Source organism: Oryctolagus cuniculus, chromosome 5 (genome assembly GCF_051225735.1).
Source record: "Oryctolagus cuniculus isolate XC-2025 breed Fujian yellow rabbit chromosome 5, ASM5122573v1, whole genome shotgun sequence".
Taxonomy (NCBI): Eukaryota; Metazoa; Chordata; class Mammalia; order Lagomorpha; family Leporidae; genus Oryctolagus; species Oryctolagus cuniculus.
Genome location: NC_142871.1, coordinates 10,328,840 through 10,344,861, shown reverse-complemented (window position 1 = coordinate 10,344,861; position 16,022 = coordinate 10,328,840). Strand labels below are relative to the sequence as shown.

The 16,022-nt window shown below is 48.8% G+C and overlaps 2 protein-coding genes across 2 annotated transcripts in view; one reads left to right on the top strand and one right to left on the bottom strand.

Annotated features, from left to right (window-relative positions):
* TMEM242 (transmembrane protein 242) overlaps nucleotides 1-9,830 on the bottom strand; it is a 35,692-nt gene extending 25,862 nt beyond the window's left edge. Inside the window, exons 1-3 of the mRNA XM_002714955.6 lie at nucleotides 9,717-9,830; nucleotides 9,169-9,269; nucleotides 378-515 (exon numbers count right to left, since the gene is read on the bottom strand). Coding sequence (XP_002715001.2) covers nucleotides 378-515; nucleotides 9,169-9,269; nucleotides 9,717-9,804 — 327 coding nt within the window. The 5' untranslated portion in view covers nucleotides 9,805-9,830. The remainder of the gene's footprint in view (nucleotides 1-377; nucleotides 516-9,168; nucleotides 9,270-9,716) is intronic.
* Nucleotides 9,831-15,000: 5,170 nt separating this feature from the next.
* LOC138846723 (histone H3.3A) lies at nucleotides 15,001-15,789 on the top strand. The gene has a single exon (XM_070063299.2). The coding sequence runs from the start codon at nucleotides 15,050-15,052 to the stop codon at nucleotides 15,458-15,460; it is 411 nt and encodes a 136-aa protein (XP_069919400.1). The 5' UTR covers nucleotides 15,001-15,049; the 3' UTR covers nucleotides 15,461-15,789.
* The last annotated feature ends 233 nt before the right edge of the window (nucleotides 15,790-16,022 follow it).

The window sequence follows — 16,022 nt, the reverse complement described above, 5'->3', positions numbered from 1 at the left end:
GTACACATGAGCAGGAAGCTGAGGCAGGAATCAATCCCAGGCACTGCGATATGGGCTGCAGGCATCTCAAGCAGTGGCTTAACCCACTGTGCCACACTGCCCACCCCCTAAATCACTAGTTTTATCAAAGGAGTAGCTAATGGCAATTTGTACGGAACATTACTCATGAATTATTCATTACTAACTATATGTGAGGATCCACCAGCTTCAAAAACTTAGTTATCTATGAATTACTAGTAGTGAGAAGTTACCTGGTTATTAATAAGAATTTAGCCCGACAGTGACCAAACTATGTGCAAATTTGAAAAACCAGGAAGATTCAGGTTGAAGAAAGAAGAATAAACAGCACACACCGACCACAGACTGCAGTTACTTACACTGTGAACTCCTAGGGCTTTCCAGACTGCGAAGCTGATCACACCGACCCCACACCACGCACAAAGTGAGCCCCAGCCCAGAGCTCGCAAGGCAAGGGAAGACCCACTCTCTGGTAAGGCAGCCGTGGACATACTTCCCTGAAATGAAGTCACAAAGGTTTGAGTAAAAATAGGCCATTCAGAAAAAAAAACAAAAAACACATCCTGGGAGTGTTTGAAATGAATGATTCTCTGCATAAGCAACATGATAACGGCAAGGCAGACCACAAGGTCAAATGTCAGCGTGGCTACTCATTACAGGGCTTCTCTACTGACAAATACAAGTATGCGAGGCACTGTGCCTGCTTAGACTTCCAGAAAAACCCTAGACATTCTGTCAAGATTTCTCTATCCTCCATCTCTATCACTCACTGGTACTTTAATTAGACTGACATTAAACTGGTTAGCTAATCTGTAAGAAATAGCAAATTTATAATATCTTGTTGCTGAAGTCATTTCCTTAGAATACTTTTCTTCGCACCGTTCAACCTGTAACTCAGCACAGTTTTTCTTATGCATGTCTCGTCTGTGTGAATGCTGTTTCTAGCATAGAAAAGGCCACTGCTTTGTTGATCAGTATTCCTGACCTAGCACCATAAGTATAGTTAAGGACTCAGTATAGGCTGACTTAACACTTCTTGTAAATATAGCTTGTAACCAACGAATCATCCTGATGTTTTCCTTTGCCATTTTCTACAAGGAAAACAAAATATTCTCGTATCTGACTCCTTTTCCCATGTTGCTATAATTCTACAGTGGTTCCCTAGATACCACAGATCTCACAAAAAAAGCACTGACTTTTAACTGGCCTGAATTTTCATGCAGAAGTAGGGGCATTATCCAAATATTATTAAACCAGGGTCTGGGTAAGTGCTTTGGCCTAAATTTCATTTTAGAAACACAGATTAAAAACTTGTTATTTCCCTGGGAAGGAAGAAAACCAGCCTATGTATAGGTATTTTAAGTCTATATAAACCCACATTTGTTATACTAAATCAAGTAAAAAAGATAACTATGCATGAAAATAACCCTTGATAACATAGTAGTATCACAAATTCTTACATCTTTTAGGTTTTTTACAAACCTATTAATGTGGTATCAGTCCCATACATTGATTGGAAGATGAGTTATTACTGGCTACATACTTCTAAAAATGAGTTTTAGTAGAAACTTGATGTTGGGCCGGCGCCGCGGCTCACTAGGCTAATCTTCCGCCTCGCGGCGCCGGCACACCGAGTTCTAGTCCCGGTCGGGGCGCCGGATTCTGTCCCGGTTGCCCCTCTTCCAGGCCAGCTCTCTGCTGTGGCCAGGGAGTGCAGTGGAGGATGGCCCAGGTGCTTGGGCCCTGCACCCCATGGGAGACAAGGAGAAGCACCTGGCTCCTGGCTCCTGCCATCGGATCAGCGCGGTGCGCCGGCCGCGGCGGCCATTGGAGGGTGAACCAACGGCAAAGGAAGACCTTTCTCTCTCTCTGTCTCTCTCTCTCACTGTCCACTCTGCCTGTCAAAAAAAAAAAAAAAAAAGAAACTTGATGTTAAAAATTGATCTGCCCTTATTAAGCTTTAAAAAAACCTATTCATAGGCTTTGTCATAAGCTTTTTCCTGAGGAAGAATGCCACATGACATTCATATATCATTTTCTAATTTTTCAAAGTGAACATTAGTTAGTTTGCTACAGCAAAAGACTAATTTGTCAAAAAAAAATGCTACACATGCTAGCCACATACAAGGGGTTCACAAAGTTTGCAGAAAATGAAATTAAAAGATAAACTTATTTGGGTACAAAATTTTTTTGAAATCCATACATGGCTTTCTCATATACACATTTTCCCATGAACTTTTCCAGATATGTGTGTGTGCATGCACACACGTCTGTGTACAAAACCTACATTTTTCTGCACTGCCCTATTGTTTTTGATTTAAATCAGAATCAAAGTATCTATATATGGAAATGAATTTAATAAATTGTACTGCAGTTATGGTATTTTGCATCCTCAAGATAAAGAAAAGCATTTTCTAAATGCAAACGCTGCATTTATAACATCTCCATGCCTGAAGACCAAGGTGTCCCTCCAGCTACTGCATTCTTATCAGGAGAGAAGAATTAACTCACATAAGGAGGGCCTATCAAGAGGTATCTGCTCAGTTTGTCAGAATAACCTACAAATATTATGACTCATATACATGTTTAGCTTTTTATTAATTTAATACTGGGATGAATTTTATGTAATTCAAAAGGATTTTTAAAAAGAACGTTCAATTTAGTATTTCCCTATACTATATATATATACTATATATATATACTATATATATACTATATATAGATCAAAGAAGCTCAAGAGAGAATCATTTACCTCAGCTTGCACTTCCTCTTTCTGTTATTCAAGGAATCACAAAGAAACTTTCATTCAGCACGATTACCTTCCTTTTTTTTTTTTTTTTTTAGATTTATTTATTTATTTATTTGAAAGTCAGAGCTACACAGAGAAAGGAGAAGAGAGAGAGAGGTCCTCCATCCAACAGTTCACTCCCCAACTGGCCGCAACGGCCAGAGCTGCGCCGATGCAAAGCCAGGACCCAGGATCTTTTCCCGGGCCTCCTACGCGGGTGCAGGGGCCCAAGGACCTGGGCCATCCTTCACTGCCTTCCCAGGCCACAGCAGAGAGCCGGATCAGAAGTGGAGCAGCCGGGACTAGAACTGGCGCCCACATGGGATGCCGGTGCCTCAGGCCAGGGCATCAACCCGCCGCGCCACAGCACAGGCCCCATTGATTACTTTCCAACTCTGTTTTCTGGCATACAACTGAGCTAAGACAATGAAAATAAGATGTTAAGGGAATCATATCATGCTGAAATAAGCACAGGCAGTCTGCAGTTGAAAAGTGTATCATCTTGAAGTCCTTTTGGATTGCAATTTGGACTTATATTATAGTTAATACCTAGGTTCCCAGGCTAGTGGACCGTCTACAAGTATTTAAATAACAATGCTGTTAAAAGGTATCATTTATTCTCCCTAAGTAACCAAAGAGAGTACCATGTTGGCAAACTGCTTAATCCATCCGTGCCTCAGCTTCCTGCTCTTTATGGAGACAACATACAGCAGCAGTGGCTCCTAGGGTTGTGAAGGGGTTCAATGAAGACAGACATTAGAAAAGCAGTTATCACGTGGTTAGTACTCTCCTGCCAGGCATGATTACTGTTGCTGAAGCCCTCCAGGGGGCGACTCTAAAGTGCACCACCTAAGTTTAAGCTGGTGGTTGCTCAGTACAAACTCACTAACTGCGTGCTCCAGATGTTGAATTCTGCAAACCACTTGACCTCTAAAACAGTCTATGTGGTAGTGCTCCAATTCAAATGCTTCCCAGAGGGAGGCAGAACTTTTCATAATATACTTCACCATCCAAAACAGTGGTTCTCAAACTTACTGGTCTTGGGATCCTGTTACACTTGGACCCCAGATTTTCAATTATGTGGGTTATATTCATCAGTATTTATTGGTATCCAGATAGTTGGACTTTTATATCTGCCTCTGCACTAGTCTGTTGTAATATTTTCTGGGTTTTGTTTTGGTTAAAGGTCATGAATAAAATCTATCCTCACAAAGATTTGTAGTTAGAAAAGGAAGAAGTATGTTAATAGCTTTCCTTCTTTTACAACACATAAAAACTCAACAGAGAGGAGCCAACATTGAGGCATAGCTGGTTAGGAGGGCTGGTTTGGGTCCTGCCTGCTCCACTTCCAATCCAGCTCCCTGCTAATGTACCTGGGAAAGCAGTGGGAGATTGGCCCAAGGATTTGGCTCCTGGCTTTGAGCTGGACCAGCCCCAGCCATTGTGACAATGTGGAGTGAACCAGCAGATACAACACCTCTGTCTCTCCCTTCTCTCTGTAACTCTGCCATTCAAATAAATAAATATATCTCAAAAAAAAAAAAAAAAAAACCTTGAAAAATAGTATTTTAAGGGTTAGTTGTGGGGCTGGCACTGTGGTGTAGCAGATAAAGCTGCTGCCTGCAATGCTGGCATCCCATATGGGCGCCAGCTGGCGTCCCGGTTGGGCCACTTCCAATCCAGCTCTCTGCTGTGGCCTGGGAAGGCAGTAAAGATGGGCTTGGGCCCCTGCACCCACGTCTGAGACCCAGAAGAAGCTTTTTTTTTTTTTTTTTTTGACAGGCAGAGTGGACAGTGAGAGAGAGAGACAGAGAGAGAGAAAGGTCTTCCTTTGCCGTTGGTTCACCCTCCATTGGCCGCCGCGGCCCGCGCTGCGGCTGGCGCACCCCGCTGATCCGAAGCCAGGAGCCAGGTGCTTCTCCTGGTCTCCCATGGGGTGCAGGGCCCAAGCACTTGGGCCATCCTCCACTGCACTCCCTGGCCACAGCAGAGAGCTAGACTGGAAGAGGAGCAACCGGGACAGAATCCGGCGCCCCGACCGGGACTAGAACCCGGTGTGCTGGCGCCGCAGGCAGAGGATTAGCCTAGTGAGCCGCGGCGCCGGCCCAGAAGAAGCTTTTGACTTTGGATTGTTTCAGCTCCAGCCATTTGGGGAGTGAACCATCAGATGGAAGACCTCCCTCTCCCTCCCCGCCCCCCCCCCCCGCCTCTCTGTAACTCTGCCTTTCAAATAAATAAATTGTAAAAAATAAATAAATAAAGGTTAGTTGCAATACAATATCTTAACTCATAGCAACAAAATTTTTTTGTTACATTAAAATCCATTAGTTTATTTTGGCCTTTTGTTGATTTATTTGAGAGAATGAGAACACTCCCAGCTGCTGGTTTCCTCCCCAGATGCTTGCATCGGGTGGTTGGTCAAGGCCAAAGCCAGGAGCTGAGAACTCAACCCAGATCTCCCACGTATGCGGCAGGAACCCAATCGCTGCAGCCAACCTCACCGCCTCACAGGTCCGCATCAGCAGGGAGCTGGAGTCAGGAGCCACAGCAGAGAATTAAACCCAGCGTCTCTGACATGGAAGCCAAGTGCTTGCCCCTGCTCTGCGCTGCAATGGATCTTTCTGTCCACGCATGATGATCACTCAGGAAATACTGGTCTTTTTTAAAACAAACAAGAACATGACATCATTAACGTCTTCATGAACTTTCACCAGAAGAGCCATTAAGTACTGAGCAGCTGTCAAGCTCACAGCAGATACAAGTTTTCCTTTTCACTTGAAAGCTTGAATTTTATCAGTGGAAACAAACTCTCATACTGACAATTGCTTGTTTGAAGAGACAGGCTTATTTCATTTATTTTAAGAATATGTCTGCCAAACATCCACTTGTGAATAACTATAGTTTATTGCTGGCTCTTCCAACTGAAAATATTTTTGTGGGAAAAAAGCAGCTAGTTCAGCCTGCATCTCAGTCTACTGCATCTCAGTCTACGCAATCTACGGAAAAGCCTACTTCACTATAAGAGCTCAGATGCTCTATGCATGTTTCTGTTTTAAAGTTTTAGAAATTCATTTTACTTGAAAGGTAGAGAGAAAGAGATCTTTTGTTCACTGGTTCACTCCCCAAATGCCCACAATATCCAAGCACAGGCTAGGACAAAGTCAGGAACCTGAAACTCAATTCAGGTCTCCCAAGTGGGAGCCAGGGACCCCAGTACTGAGCCATCATCGACTGCCTCCCAGGGTGCTCTAGCAGTGGAGCCGGGACTTGAACCAGGCACACAGATACGGAATGGAAGCCTCACAAGCAGCAACTTAACTGCTGTACAAACGCCCACCCCATGCTTCCCATTTCTGAAACAGGATATTAATCAAGTGTCATGATTTAATAAAATTAGTAACTTCACGGCTTTATAAGTGGCATTCTTACATAACATTGACTTATTTTTTAAAGTTATAGATGTGGGGCCAGTGCTGTGGTGTGGCGGGTAAAGCCTGTAGTGCCGGCATCCCATATGGGCGCTGCTCCACTTCCAAGCTCTCAGCTATGTATGGCCTAGCAAAGCAGTGGAAGGTGGCCCAAGTCCTTGGTCCCCTACCCCCTCCCTGGGAGACCCGGAAGAAGCTCCTAGCTTCAGATTGGCGCAGCTCCAGCCACTGCGGCCATTCTAGGAAGTGAACCAACGGGTGGAAGACCTGTCTCTCTCTCTGCATCTCTGTAACTCTGCCTTTAGAATAAATAAAATAAATTGTTTAAAATAAATAAATAAATAAAGTTATAGGTACACTGTAATGAAGAACGCAATGACTACTAGCATAGTTAGATGCCTCTGGCTTGGTTATATGAAGGCACCAGCAATGCCTTATACCACTGCTTCTGTACCATCAATTGAAATATCTTAGTATTATTTTGAAAGTGCTTGTGGCCGGCGCCATGGCTCACTTGGCTAATTCTCTGCCTGCGGCGCTGGCACCCAGGGTTCTAGTCCCAGTCGGGGCGCCGGATTCTGTCCCGGTTGCCCCTCTTCCAGGCCAGCTCTCTGCTGTGGCCCGGGAGTGCAGTGGAGGATGGTCCAAGTGCTTGGGCCCTGCACCCCATGGGAGACCAGGAGGAAGCACCTGGCTCCTGGCTTTGGATTGGCACAGCGCGCTGGCCGTAGCCATTTGGGGGATGAACCAACGGAAGGAAGACCTTTATCTCTGTCTCTCTCTCTCTCACTAACTCTGCCTGTCTAAACAAAAAAAAAGAAAGAAAAAAGAAAGAAAGTGCTCATAACAGGGGCAAGAGAATGGTTTGGCAGTTAAAATGCCTGCATCCATATCAGTGCTGGGTTTGAAATCCTGACTACTCTACTTCTGATTCCAGCTCCATGCCAATGCACACCCTAGGAAGTAAAAGGAGATGGCTCCAATATTGAAGCTCCTACCACTCACATGGAAGATCCAGCCTGAGTTCTGGGCTCCTGACGTTAGCCTGGTCCAGCTCTAGCTGTTCTGGGCACTGGGGGAGTGAACCAGTGGACAGAAGATCTCTGCCTCTGTTTCTCTGTCTCTGTCTGCTGTTCAAAAAGACATGTGTGTCGGAGCCTGAGTCTTTCCTCCGGCTCCTGACTTCAGCTTCCTGCTAGTGCAGACCACAGAAGGCAGCGGTGTTGCCTTAAGTAACTGGTCCATCCCAGGCATTTAGGAAGTGAACCAGGCAGTAGACGCAGCTCTCTCTGCCTCTCAAAACGATGACAAAAACCCATGTGGTCTTTTGCCATTACAGGATCCAGACATGTTATTTTAATAGATAAATACAGGAGCTGGCATTGTGGCTTAGTGGGTTAAGCCACCACCTGTGACACCGGCATCCCATATGAGCGCTGGTGCTTGGACCCCTGCCACCCTGGCCTAGCCCTGACTACTGTGAGTATTTGGGGAATGAACCACCGGATGGAAGCTCGCTCTCTAACTCTGCCTTTCAAATAAACAAATATTAAATATATGTGTGTAGAAAAGGAATTTGGTTTATGATTTGTCACTATAACACTTTTCCTTCATAGCTGGTAACAAATGATCATTACATAGTTATCTGTGGGAATATTCAATATTTGTCCCCCACCCCAGACAGTCAACTTCCTGGGAAGCAGGTAACTGTTCCTCTGTGCAGCCCACAAGGCTGGCAGAGTGCCTGCCACATGACAGATTCCAAGTAAACGTGTGTGGACACAGTGAAGCACTGATACATAAGACCAACAGGGGTGGGGGCAGGTACAGGACACTCATAACAAGTACAGTCGTGCACAGCACTGACTTTCTGGTCAACAGACCACGTACACCACGGAGGCCCCAGAAGATGCTACCGCTGAAGAACGCCACAGCCAGCTCACGTTAGTGTAAGCACAGCCTGATGCCCAAACACAACCAAACTGCCCAGGCACATTCCTCAGCGCCGACCCCTGCCATCAGGCAGCATGTGAATGGAACTGCACGTGAAGGCTAAGAAAACGTCTCAGCAACGGGGAAATGAGGTTCACCACCCCAGAGAGCAGCTGCTCGATCTTGCTCAAGGAGTGAGGATTTTCTGCCCTTGGTGGATAACAGCCGTGCCACCGAATTTCACTGCGCACCTACTATGTGTCGGGCACTTTTCCAGAGCCACAGTCCGCGGCAGTGAACACGTACGATCCCTGTACTCGGAAGCTGACGTGCACTTCCACGACCCCAGGATGCACTTTCTCCTCACGCAATGAGCAGTGTCAGAGTTTAGTTGCCACCATTTTTTCTTTCTAAATAGTACATAAAATATTGGGGCCTCTTACACTTCACAGTGGATGACCTGGATTTACATTCAAAGTCATGCTGTGAACAGGAGATGTACTAGATCTTTTTCAAAGTGTAAGAAAACACAAAAAAGGAGTACATGTTTTAGATGGAAACAAGGCCTGTCAACGCGTGTGCTTCTGGAGTCCGTGAGCTACAGATTCAGGTTCACGTAATAAGGCAGCTTCTGGAAAGATGCATGCATCTTTTACCTTTTTTTTTTTTTAATTTATTTATTTGAAAGGCAGAGTTACACAGAGAGAGCAAGATCTCCCACCCATTGGCCGTGGCTCTCTCTCTAAATGTCAGCGAAGTCGGGAGCCAGGAGCCTCCTCCAGGCCTCCCACTCGGGTGCAGGAGCCCAAGCACTTGGGTTTCTTCCGCTGCCTTCCCAGGCCATCGGCGGCTTTAACTGCTTTGCCACAGCACCGTCTCCCAAGTTTACTTCGTAATGCAAGATATAAGGTCACCCACATTTTCTTTATGCAAAAAAAAAAAAAAAAAAAAGCTATTTATTGTAAACCACACAAATGCTATGAGCGGGTTTGTGCCACAAACCTTATTGAACCATTCAGGGCTTTTCTTTTTAGCCAACGATAACGTCGTAACAAATCCAGCTAACATTCCCACTGCAGCAACGGTGCCGAGGAAAATTCCACCTGCCAGGCGTTTGGGGAGGGGAGAGTTAAAAAAAAAAAAAAACGTTAAAAAGATGCACACAAGTCTCAGGTACTAATAGAATCTCATTCAAAGTCACTCTAGAAATTCGAGACGTCACGGCCCCATGTTATTGGAGAGGAGAACGCTGCGACACCTTCGTGACCTGTGGCTCCTGCGGTCACTCGGGGGCGTCGCTCTCCAGTGCGGACGAGGGACGCAGGTTCCCGTCCCCTCTCCCCCAGGACCGCGGAGCCACGTTTCTCCCGGGGAGGAGAAGAGAAACGGCAGCAGCCACAAAAGGCAGGGCGAGGGACAAATCGCTGAGGGGATAGGGGAATACGGCCCTCAGGGGAGACGAGCTCGCGGGAGACCCGAGGCCACGCGACCCGGCCGCCGCCCGCAGAGCGCGATCACCCCTCCACCCGGAAGCCCGCACCGCGGTTCACCTTTCACCACGAAAAGCCGGTCGTCCGCAGGTCCCGGGGCCTCCAGCCGAGCCCTGGCCGGCGCAGCCCCAGCGCCCGCGGTGTCCATGTTTTAAGTCCCCCACCACCGAGTCCGCTCCCAACCGGGCCCGGGTGGAAGCGAGAGCGAGGCGGAGGAGAAAGGTTCCGCGGCCGCGCGTCCCTGTGCAACTTGAAGACGGGTCCGGAGTCCGGCCGGGGTCCCCAAATCTTCCCGCTCGCGCTGCGGCGGGGCCGGGGGTGGGGGTGGGGGGGCAGAAGGTATGTAGGGGCTGCAGGCGGCGTCCTCGCCGCCTATCGCAGGGTTTCAATAATTACTTGCCTGGTTTGAAAGAATGCAGAACCCTGACTCCAGGAGGCACCGGGGGTCGCTGATGGCCCCAGGTTCCCAGCCCCAGCTGGTTGGAGGATGCTGGAACCAAAGCAGGCCCTGGTCTCTTCTCTGCCGTCCTCCTGGAAATTCGCTAGCGGTCCTCCCTGGGGAGAGCGGACCTTCTGGGAAGCCTGGGCAGCCCGGCCAGCGTGGGGTGCCAGCCCCGGGGCGGGGGCGCTAAGGTCTTGCACGGGGACAGGCCTGGCTTCTGAGGGGCCTAAGACCCGGGCGTCCGAAGACAATGCGGCGCTCTGCCTGTCTTTCTCTGCCCCCAACACTCTGGGGCAGGAGTTTCCTGAGGAGGGGTGGGGACCCACATTCATTTTTATATTTCTCAGCTTCCAGCGAGTTGTCTGTCGTGCGTCATAAATGCATGTTGGATGAATGAGTAAACGAATGTATTCCTTTTAAATGCAGGTAATAGCTGAAATCTGGGGCCAGCCATTGTTGGTGCAGTGCGCGAAGCGCTGCCTCGGTGGCTGGCATCCCCTAGGAGCGCTGGCTGGCATCCCAGCTGCTCTGCTCCCCAGCCAGCTCCCTGCTGGTGCACCTGGGAAAGCAGCTGAGGATGCCAAGTGCTTGGGCCCCTGCACCCATGTGGGAGACCCAGAGGCTTCCTCCTGGCTCAGTCCCAGCCATTAGGATCATTTGGGGAGTGAACCAGCGGATGGAAGATCTCTTTTTCTGTCTCTCCCTCTCTCTGTCACTCTGCCTTTCGAATAAATAAAGTTTAATAATGATGATAGTAACTTAAAACCTGAGTACAGGCCCTAAACTACATCTTAGCTTTGTCACCTTGGGGTTACTTGGTTTCTCCAGATCTCAAACTCCTCAACTGTAAAATAAAGGAAGGCTTGCGGCACCGGCACACCGGGTTCTAGTTCCCTTCGGGGCGCCGGATTCTGTCCCGGTTGCCCTTCTTCCAGGCCAGCTCTCTGCTGTGGCCAGGGAGTGCAGTAGAGGATGGCCCAAGTGCTTGGGCCCTGCACCCCATGGGAGACCAGGAGAAGCACCTGGCTCCTGCCATCGGATCAGTGCTGTGTGCCGGCCGCAGCACGCCGGCCGCGGCAGCCATTGGAGGGTGAACCAACGGCAAAGGAAGACCTTTCTCTCTGTCTCTTTCTCTCACTTTCCACTCTGCCTGTCAAAAATAATAATAATAAAAAAAAAGGAAAGAGCTTCCTTGTCTTAGTCTGTTTTCTACTGCTAACACCAGCATAGACTGGATGTACTGTAAATGGAAACAGCTTATTCCACTCAGTTCTGGAGGCTGGGAAGTTCAAGGCTGAGGGGCTGAACCTGGTGAGGGCTTATGAACTGCATCACATGTGGAAGGCATTACAAGATGGGGGGCAGGGGAGAGGCCAGAGCTCATCAGAATTCATCACACCCCTGCTCCTGTAATAACAGCAGTAGTCTGCTCATGAGGGCAGAGTCCCCATGGCAGAAGTACCTCCCGATACTATCACTGTGGAAATTCAATGTCAAGTTTTTGAAGTGCACCATAGCACCACCTCATAGAGTTGCTGTGAGAATTATATGAAGCAATGTGCAATAGAGAAGTTAGCACAAAGCCTGGCACAAAGAAGTACTCCATAAATATTAGCTCTAATTATTGTCACCTTTGATTGCACTACTGTTTTAGTAGAATTCTTTGAGATTTTTAAAAATAACAGATGCCCAGGGGCCGGCACTGTGCCCACTGCCTGTGGTGCCGGCATCCCATATGGGTGCCGATGTGAGTCCTGACTGCTCCACTTCTGATCCAGCTCCATGTTAATGTGCCTGGGAAAGCAATAGAAGATGGCCCAGGTACTCGGGCCTCTGCATCTACGTGGGAGACTCGGAAGAAGCTCCTGGCTCCTGGTTTTGGAACAGCCCAGCTCCGGCCATTGCTGCCATTTGGGAAATGAACCAGCAGATGGAAGACACCTCTCTCCCTCTCCCTCTCCCGCTCTCGCTCTCTCAAGGAAATAAATAAATCTTTAAAGAATAAAATAGATGCCCAGGACCTCCCCTGGAGATTAAGGCTCTGAGGTGGAGGGCAGGGAATGGTTTAAAAGCTCCGTGAGGGTAAGGATTATGAGTCGGGACTGAGAGCCTCTGTTCAGTTCTCATTTCTTCGTGGATGCGCTCCTGCGGAAGCGTTTGACCCTTGGACCCCTCAGTGCCTGAAAGGGCCCTTTGCACTGGTAATACTGAGCTAGCTTGTTGAAGTTCCAAAGACCAAGCCTTACTGCTTCCCCTTATACATAATGCTGACCACGGCTGCTAGGATTTGTCGAGTGCACGCTGGATGTCTGGAATCACGCTAAGTGCTTCAAATATGTTACCTCATTTAATGCTATCCACGAGCTCCGAAAGACTAACTTGCTCAAGCTCACACAGCTGTCAAGTGGCGGAGCCAAGACTGAAAAGCAAGTCCTTCCTTAGCCACAGTGCCCGTGTCCCCAAGCCTGCAGGTGATCCCTGGAAGGGCTTGGTGAACACAGATAGCCGGGCCACATTCCCAGCATTCTGCATTGTTGGGGGGGGAGGGTGGCGCTGAGAACTCGTGTGTCTAACAAGTGCCCAGGTGACATGGACGCCATGGGCTCCACTTGGAGACCGTCTTCTCTGCACCTGACTCCTACAGCCTGCACCTCTTCCAGTCCGCACCAGGCACTGCCACTCTAGGACATCGGTTCTCCCAGTCTGCTCAGAGGGATACAGGGCAAGCCTTGCCCTCTGTGCTTGGCGGTCTCTCCCCTGGAGGCACAGAACAGCTTGAGGATGACGTCACTGTTTACTGTAGGGAGCAGAAGCAGAGACTCTGCATCCAATGCAGGCGAGTTGCAGAGTCCTGACTACAGAACTGTGAGAGTGACGACGACTCCTGTGGGACCCCCGTCTGCTTTCATTCTGCAGGGTGTGGCTCGCGGACCTCTACCTTCTTTCTCACGCCCCTCTCTTCTGCCTGAAAGCTCCTTTCCCAATATACACAGGGCTGAAAGGTGATGAAAGCAAACCAGTGGTTGCTCTTGAGCCAGGGGGAGCAGCTGGCATTGTGGTGATGCCTGCTGGATACACACCACAGCATGGAGTGACTGACTGGATACGCACCACAGGGCAGACTGACTGAAAGCCCCTGGGACAAGGCACGTCTGTGGGAGAACTAGAACCTTCCTCATGAGCCCCAGGTGCCTGCGGTATGGCTTGCTCTGTGCTGGGGACCAGGAGATGGTGTTTCAAGAGCCCTACATGGGGGCCAGCATTGTGGCACAGCAGGTGAAGCTGCCACAAGCAACGCAGGCATCCCATGTGAAAGCCAGCTGGAGTCCCCGCTGTGCCACTTCCCATCTAGCTCCCTGCTAATGTGCCTGGAAAGGCAGCAGAAAATGGCCCTAGTGCTTGGGCCCCTGTACCCATCCAGGAGACCTGGATGGGGTTCTTGGCTCCTGGCTTTGGTCTGATGCAACCCTGGCCATTTATGATCATTTGGGGAGCAAACCAGCAGATGGAAGATCTGTGTGTGTGTGTGTGTGTGTGTGTGTGTCTCACCCTCTCTGTAACTTTGCCTTTTCAAATAAATAAAACAAATCTTAGGAAAAAAATAAAGGAGCCCTAGATGCCTGAAAACACAGGACAGATGGTCCAGGGTCCTGAGATTGGCACCGTATTTCAGGTGTCTCAAGTTAGAATGCTGACAGAAAGCTTTTTTTTTTTTTTTTAAGACAACGTTACCTAAGGCGTCTTATTTCCACAAGGCACACTTTCGGTACTTCAAGTACCGCCAGATTAACAGGTGAGCTTCAGGAATTCTAAAGTCACATGCACGCTTGTTCCTGCAGGAAGGCAGGCTGCACACCCCTGGCAGGCTTCCTGCACGCATTCGGAGCAGAGCGAGCAGGACAGAGCCTTTCCAAGGGTGGCGACTGGAGATTAGAAAGCTGCAGAGCTTCCAGGCTCCACACAAAGCTGGCAGGACTGTCATTTCACTGCGAGCTTAATACGCTTTCAGGAAAATGGAATAGAAATGTCTTGTTGCAGAAACGAGACTGCTGGGAAGGCAAGTTTATCTGAGACAGACGCTGGTGCTATTTTGGTGTTTGTTGAAGTCAGCTGAAGCCCACGCCAGCCATGCCTCTGACCACATTTTTTTTTCCCCAAACTTCTCGGCCCCTGTAGGTTCTGTTTCAAATTTTGACAGCTAGCAACCTGTGAGCATTACAGTTCCCAGAATGTAAGGAGCCCTAGCTCTAGTCAGTTTCAAACACTGATGGGCTTTTCTTCCCTGTCAATTTTTAAAACATATCTTTGGCATTTCAATTTCTCCATGATTAGGGTATAAGATGCAATGATTTTTTAAAAAAGATTTATTTATTTATTTGAAAGTCAGAGTTACACAGAGAGAGGGAAAGGCAGAGAGAGAGAAAGAGAGGTCTTCCATCTAATGGTTCACTCTCCAGTTGGCTGCAATGGCCGGAGCTGTGCCGATCCAGAGTCAGGATCATCTCTGGGACTCCCACATGGATGCAGGGCCCAAGGACTTGGGCCAACTTTTACTGCTTTCCCAGGCCATAGCAGAGAGCTGGATCAGAAGTGGAGCAGCTGGGTCTCGAAGCAGTGCCCATATGGGATGCTGGCACTGCAGGTGGCGGCTGAACCCATACACCACAGTGCCGGCCCAGAGATGAGATGATTTTTAAAATCTGGTAAGGCTCAGGCCTCTGGGAGGCGGAGGGGCCGCCCCAGTCCGTGAGGGGCACCCGGGCAGCCCTTGGCCACCCTCGCGACGGAGCCCGCACCTTGGCGCCGCGCCCGACGGTGGAGCCAGGGCAGCGGGAAGTTCCCTGCGCGTCCCGGGCGTCAGTCCCAGCTCCGCGGGCCGGGAGGATCGGGCCTCGTTCCGAGACAGGGGCGCCGGCAGTCGGCCAAGGTTAAGTAAGGAGGTCTTTATACCATGGCTCGTACAAAGCAGACTGCCCGCAAATCGACTGGTGGTAAAGCACCCAGGAAGCAACTGGCTACAAAAGCCGCTCGCAAGAGTGCGCCCTCTACTGGAGGGGTGAAGAAACCTCATCGTTACAGGCCTGGTACTGTGGCACTTCGTGAAATCAGACGTTATCAGAAGTCCACTGAGCTTCTGATTCGCAAACTCCCCTTCCAGCGTCTGGTGCGAGAAATCGCTCAGGACTTCAAAACAGATCTGCGCTTCCAGAGCGCAGCTATTGGTGCTTTGCAGGAGGCAAGTGAGGCCTATCTGGTTGGCCTTTTTGAAGACACCAACCTGTGTGCTATCCATGCCAAACGTGTAACAATTATGCCAAAAGACATCCAGCTAGCACGCCGCATACGTGGAGAACGTGCTTAAGAATCCACTATGACGGGAAACATTTCATTCTCAAAAAATTTTTTTCTCTTCTTCCTGTTATTGGTAGTTCCGAACGTTAGATATTTTTTCCCATGGGTCAAAAGGTACCTAAGTATATGATTGCGAATGGAAAATAGGGGACAGAAATCAGGTATTGGCAGTTTTTCCATTTTCATTTGTGTGTGGATTTTTAATATAAATGCGGGGACGTAAAGCATTAATGCAAGTCAAAATGTTTCAGTGAACAAGTTTCAGCAGTTCAACTTTATAACAATTATAAATAAACCTGTTAAATTTTTCTGGACAATGCCAGCATTTGGATTTTTTTTTATTTTTTTTATTTTTTATTTTTTTTGACAGGCAGAGTGGACAGTGAGAGAGAGAGACAGAGAGAAAGGTCTTCCTTTGCCGTTGGTTCACCCTCCAGTAGCCGCCGCGGTTGGCGCGCTGCGGCCGGCGCACCGCGCTGATCCGATGGCAGGAGCCAGGAGCCAGGTGCTTTTCCTGGTCTCCCATGGGGTGCAGGGCCCAAGCACCTGGGCCATCCTCCACTGCACTCCCT

Coding starts and splice junctions, on each gene's coding strand:
- LOC138846723 (XM_070063299.2), top strand. CDS start 15,050: ATGGCTCGTACAAAGCAGACTGCCCGCAAATCGACTGGTGGTAAAGCA.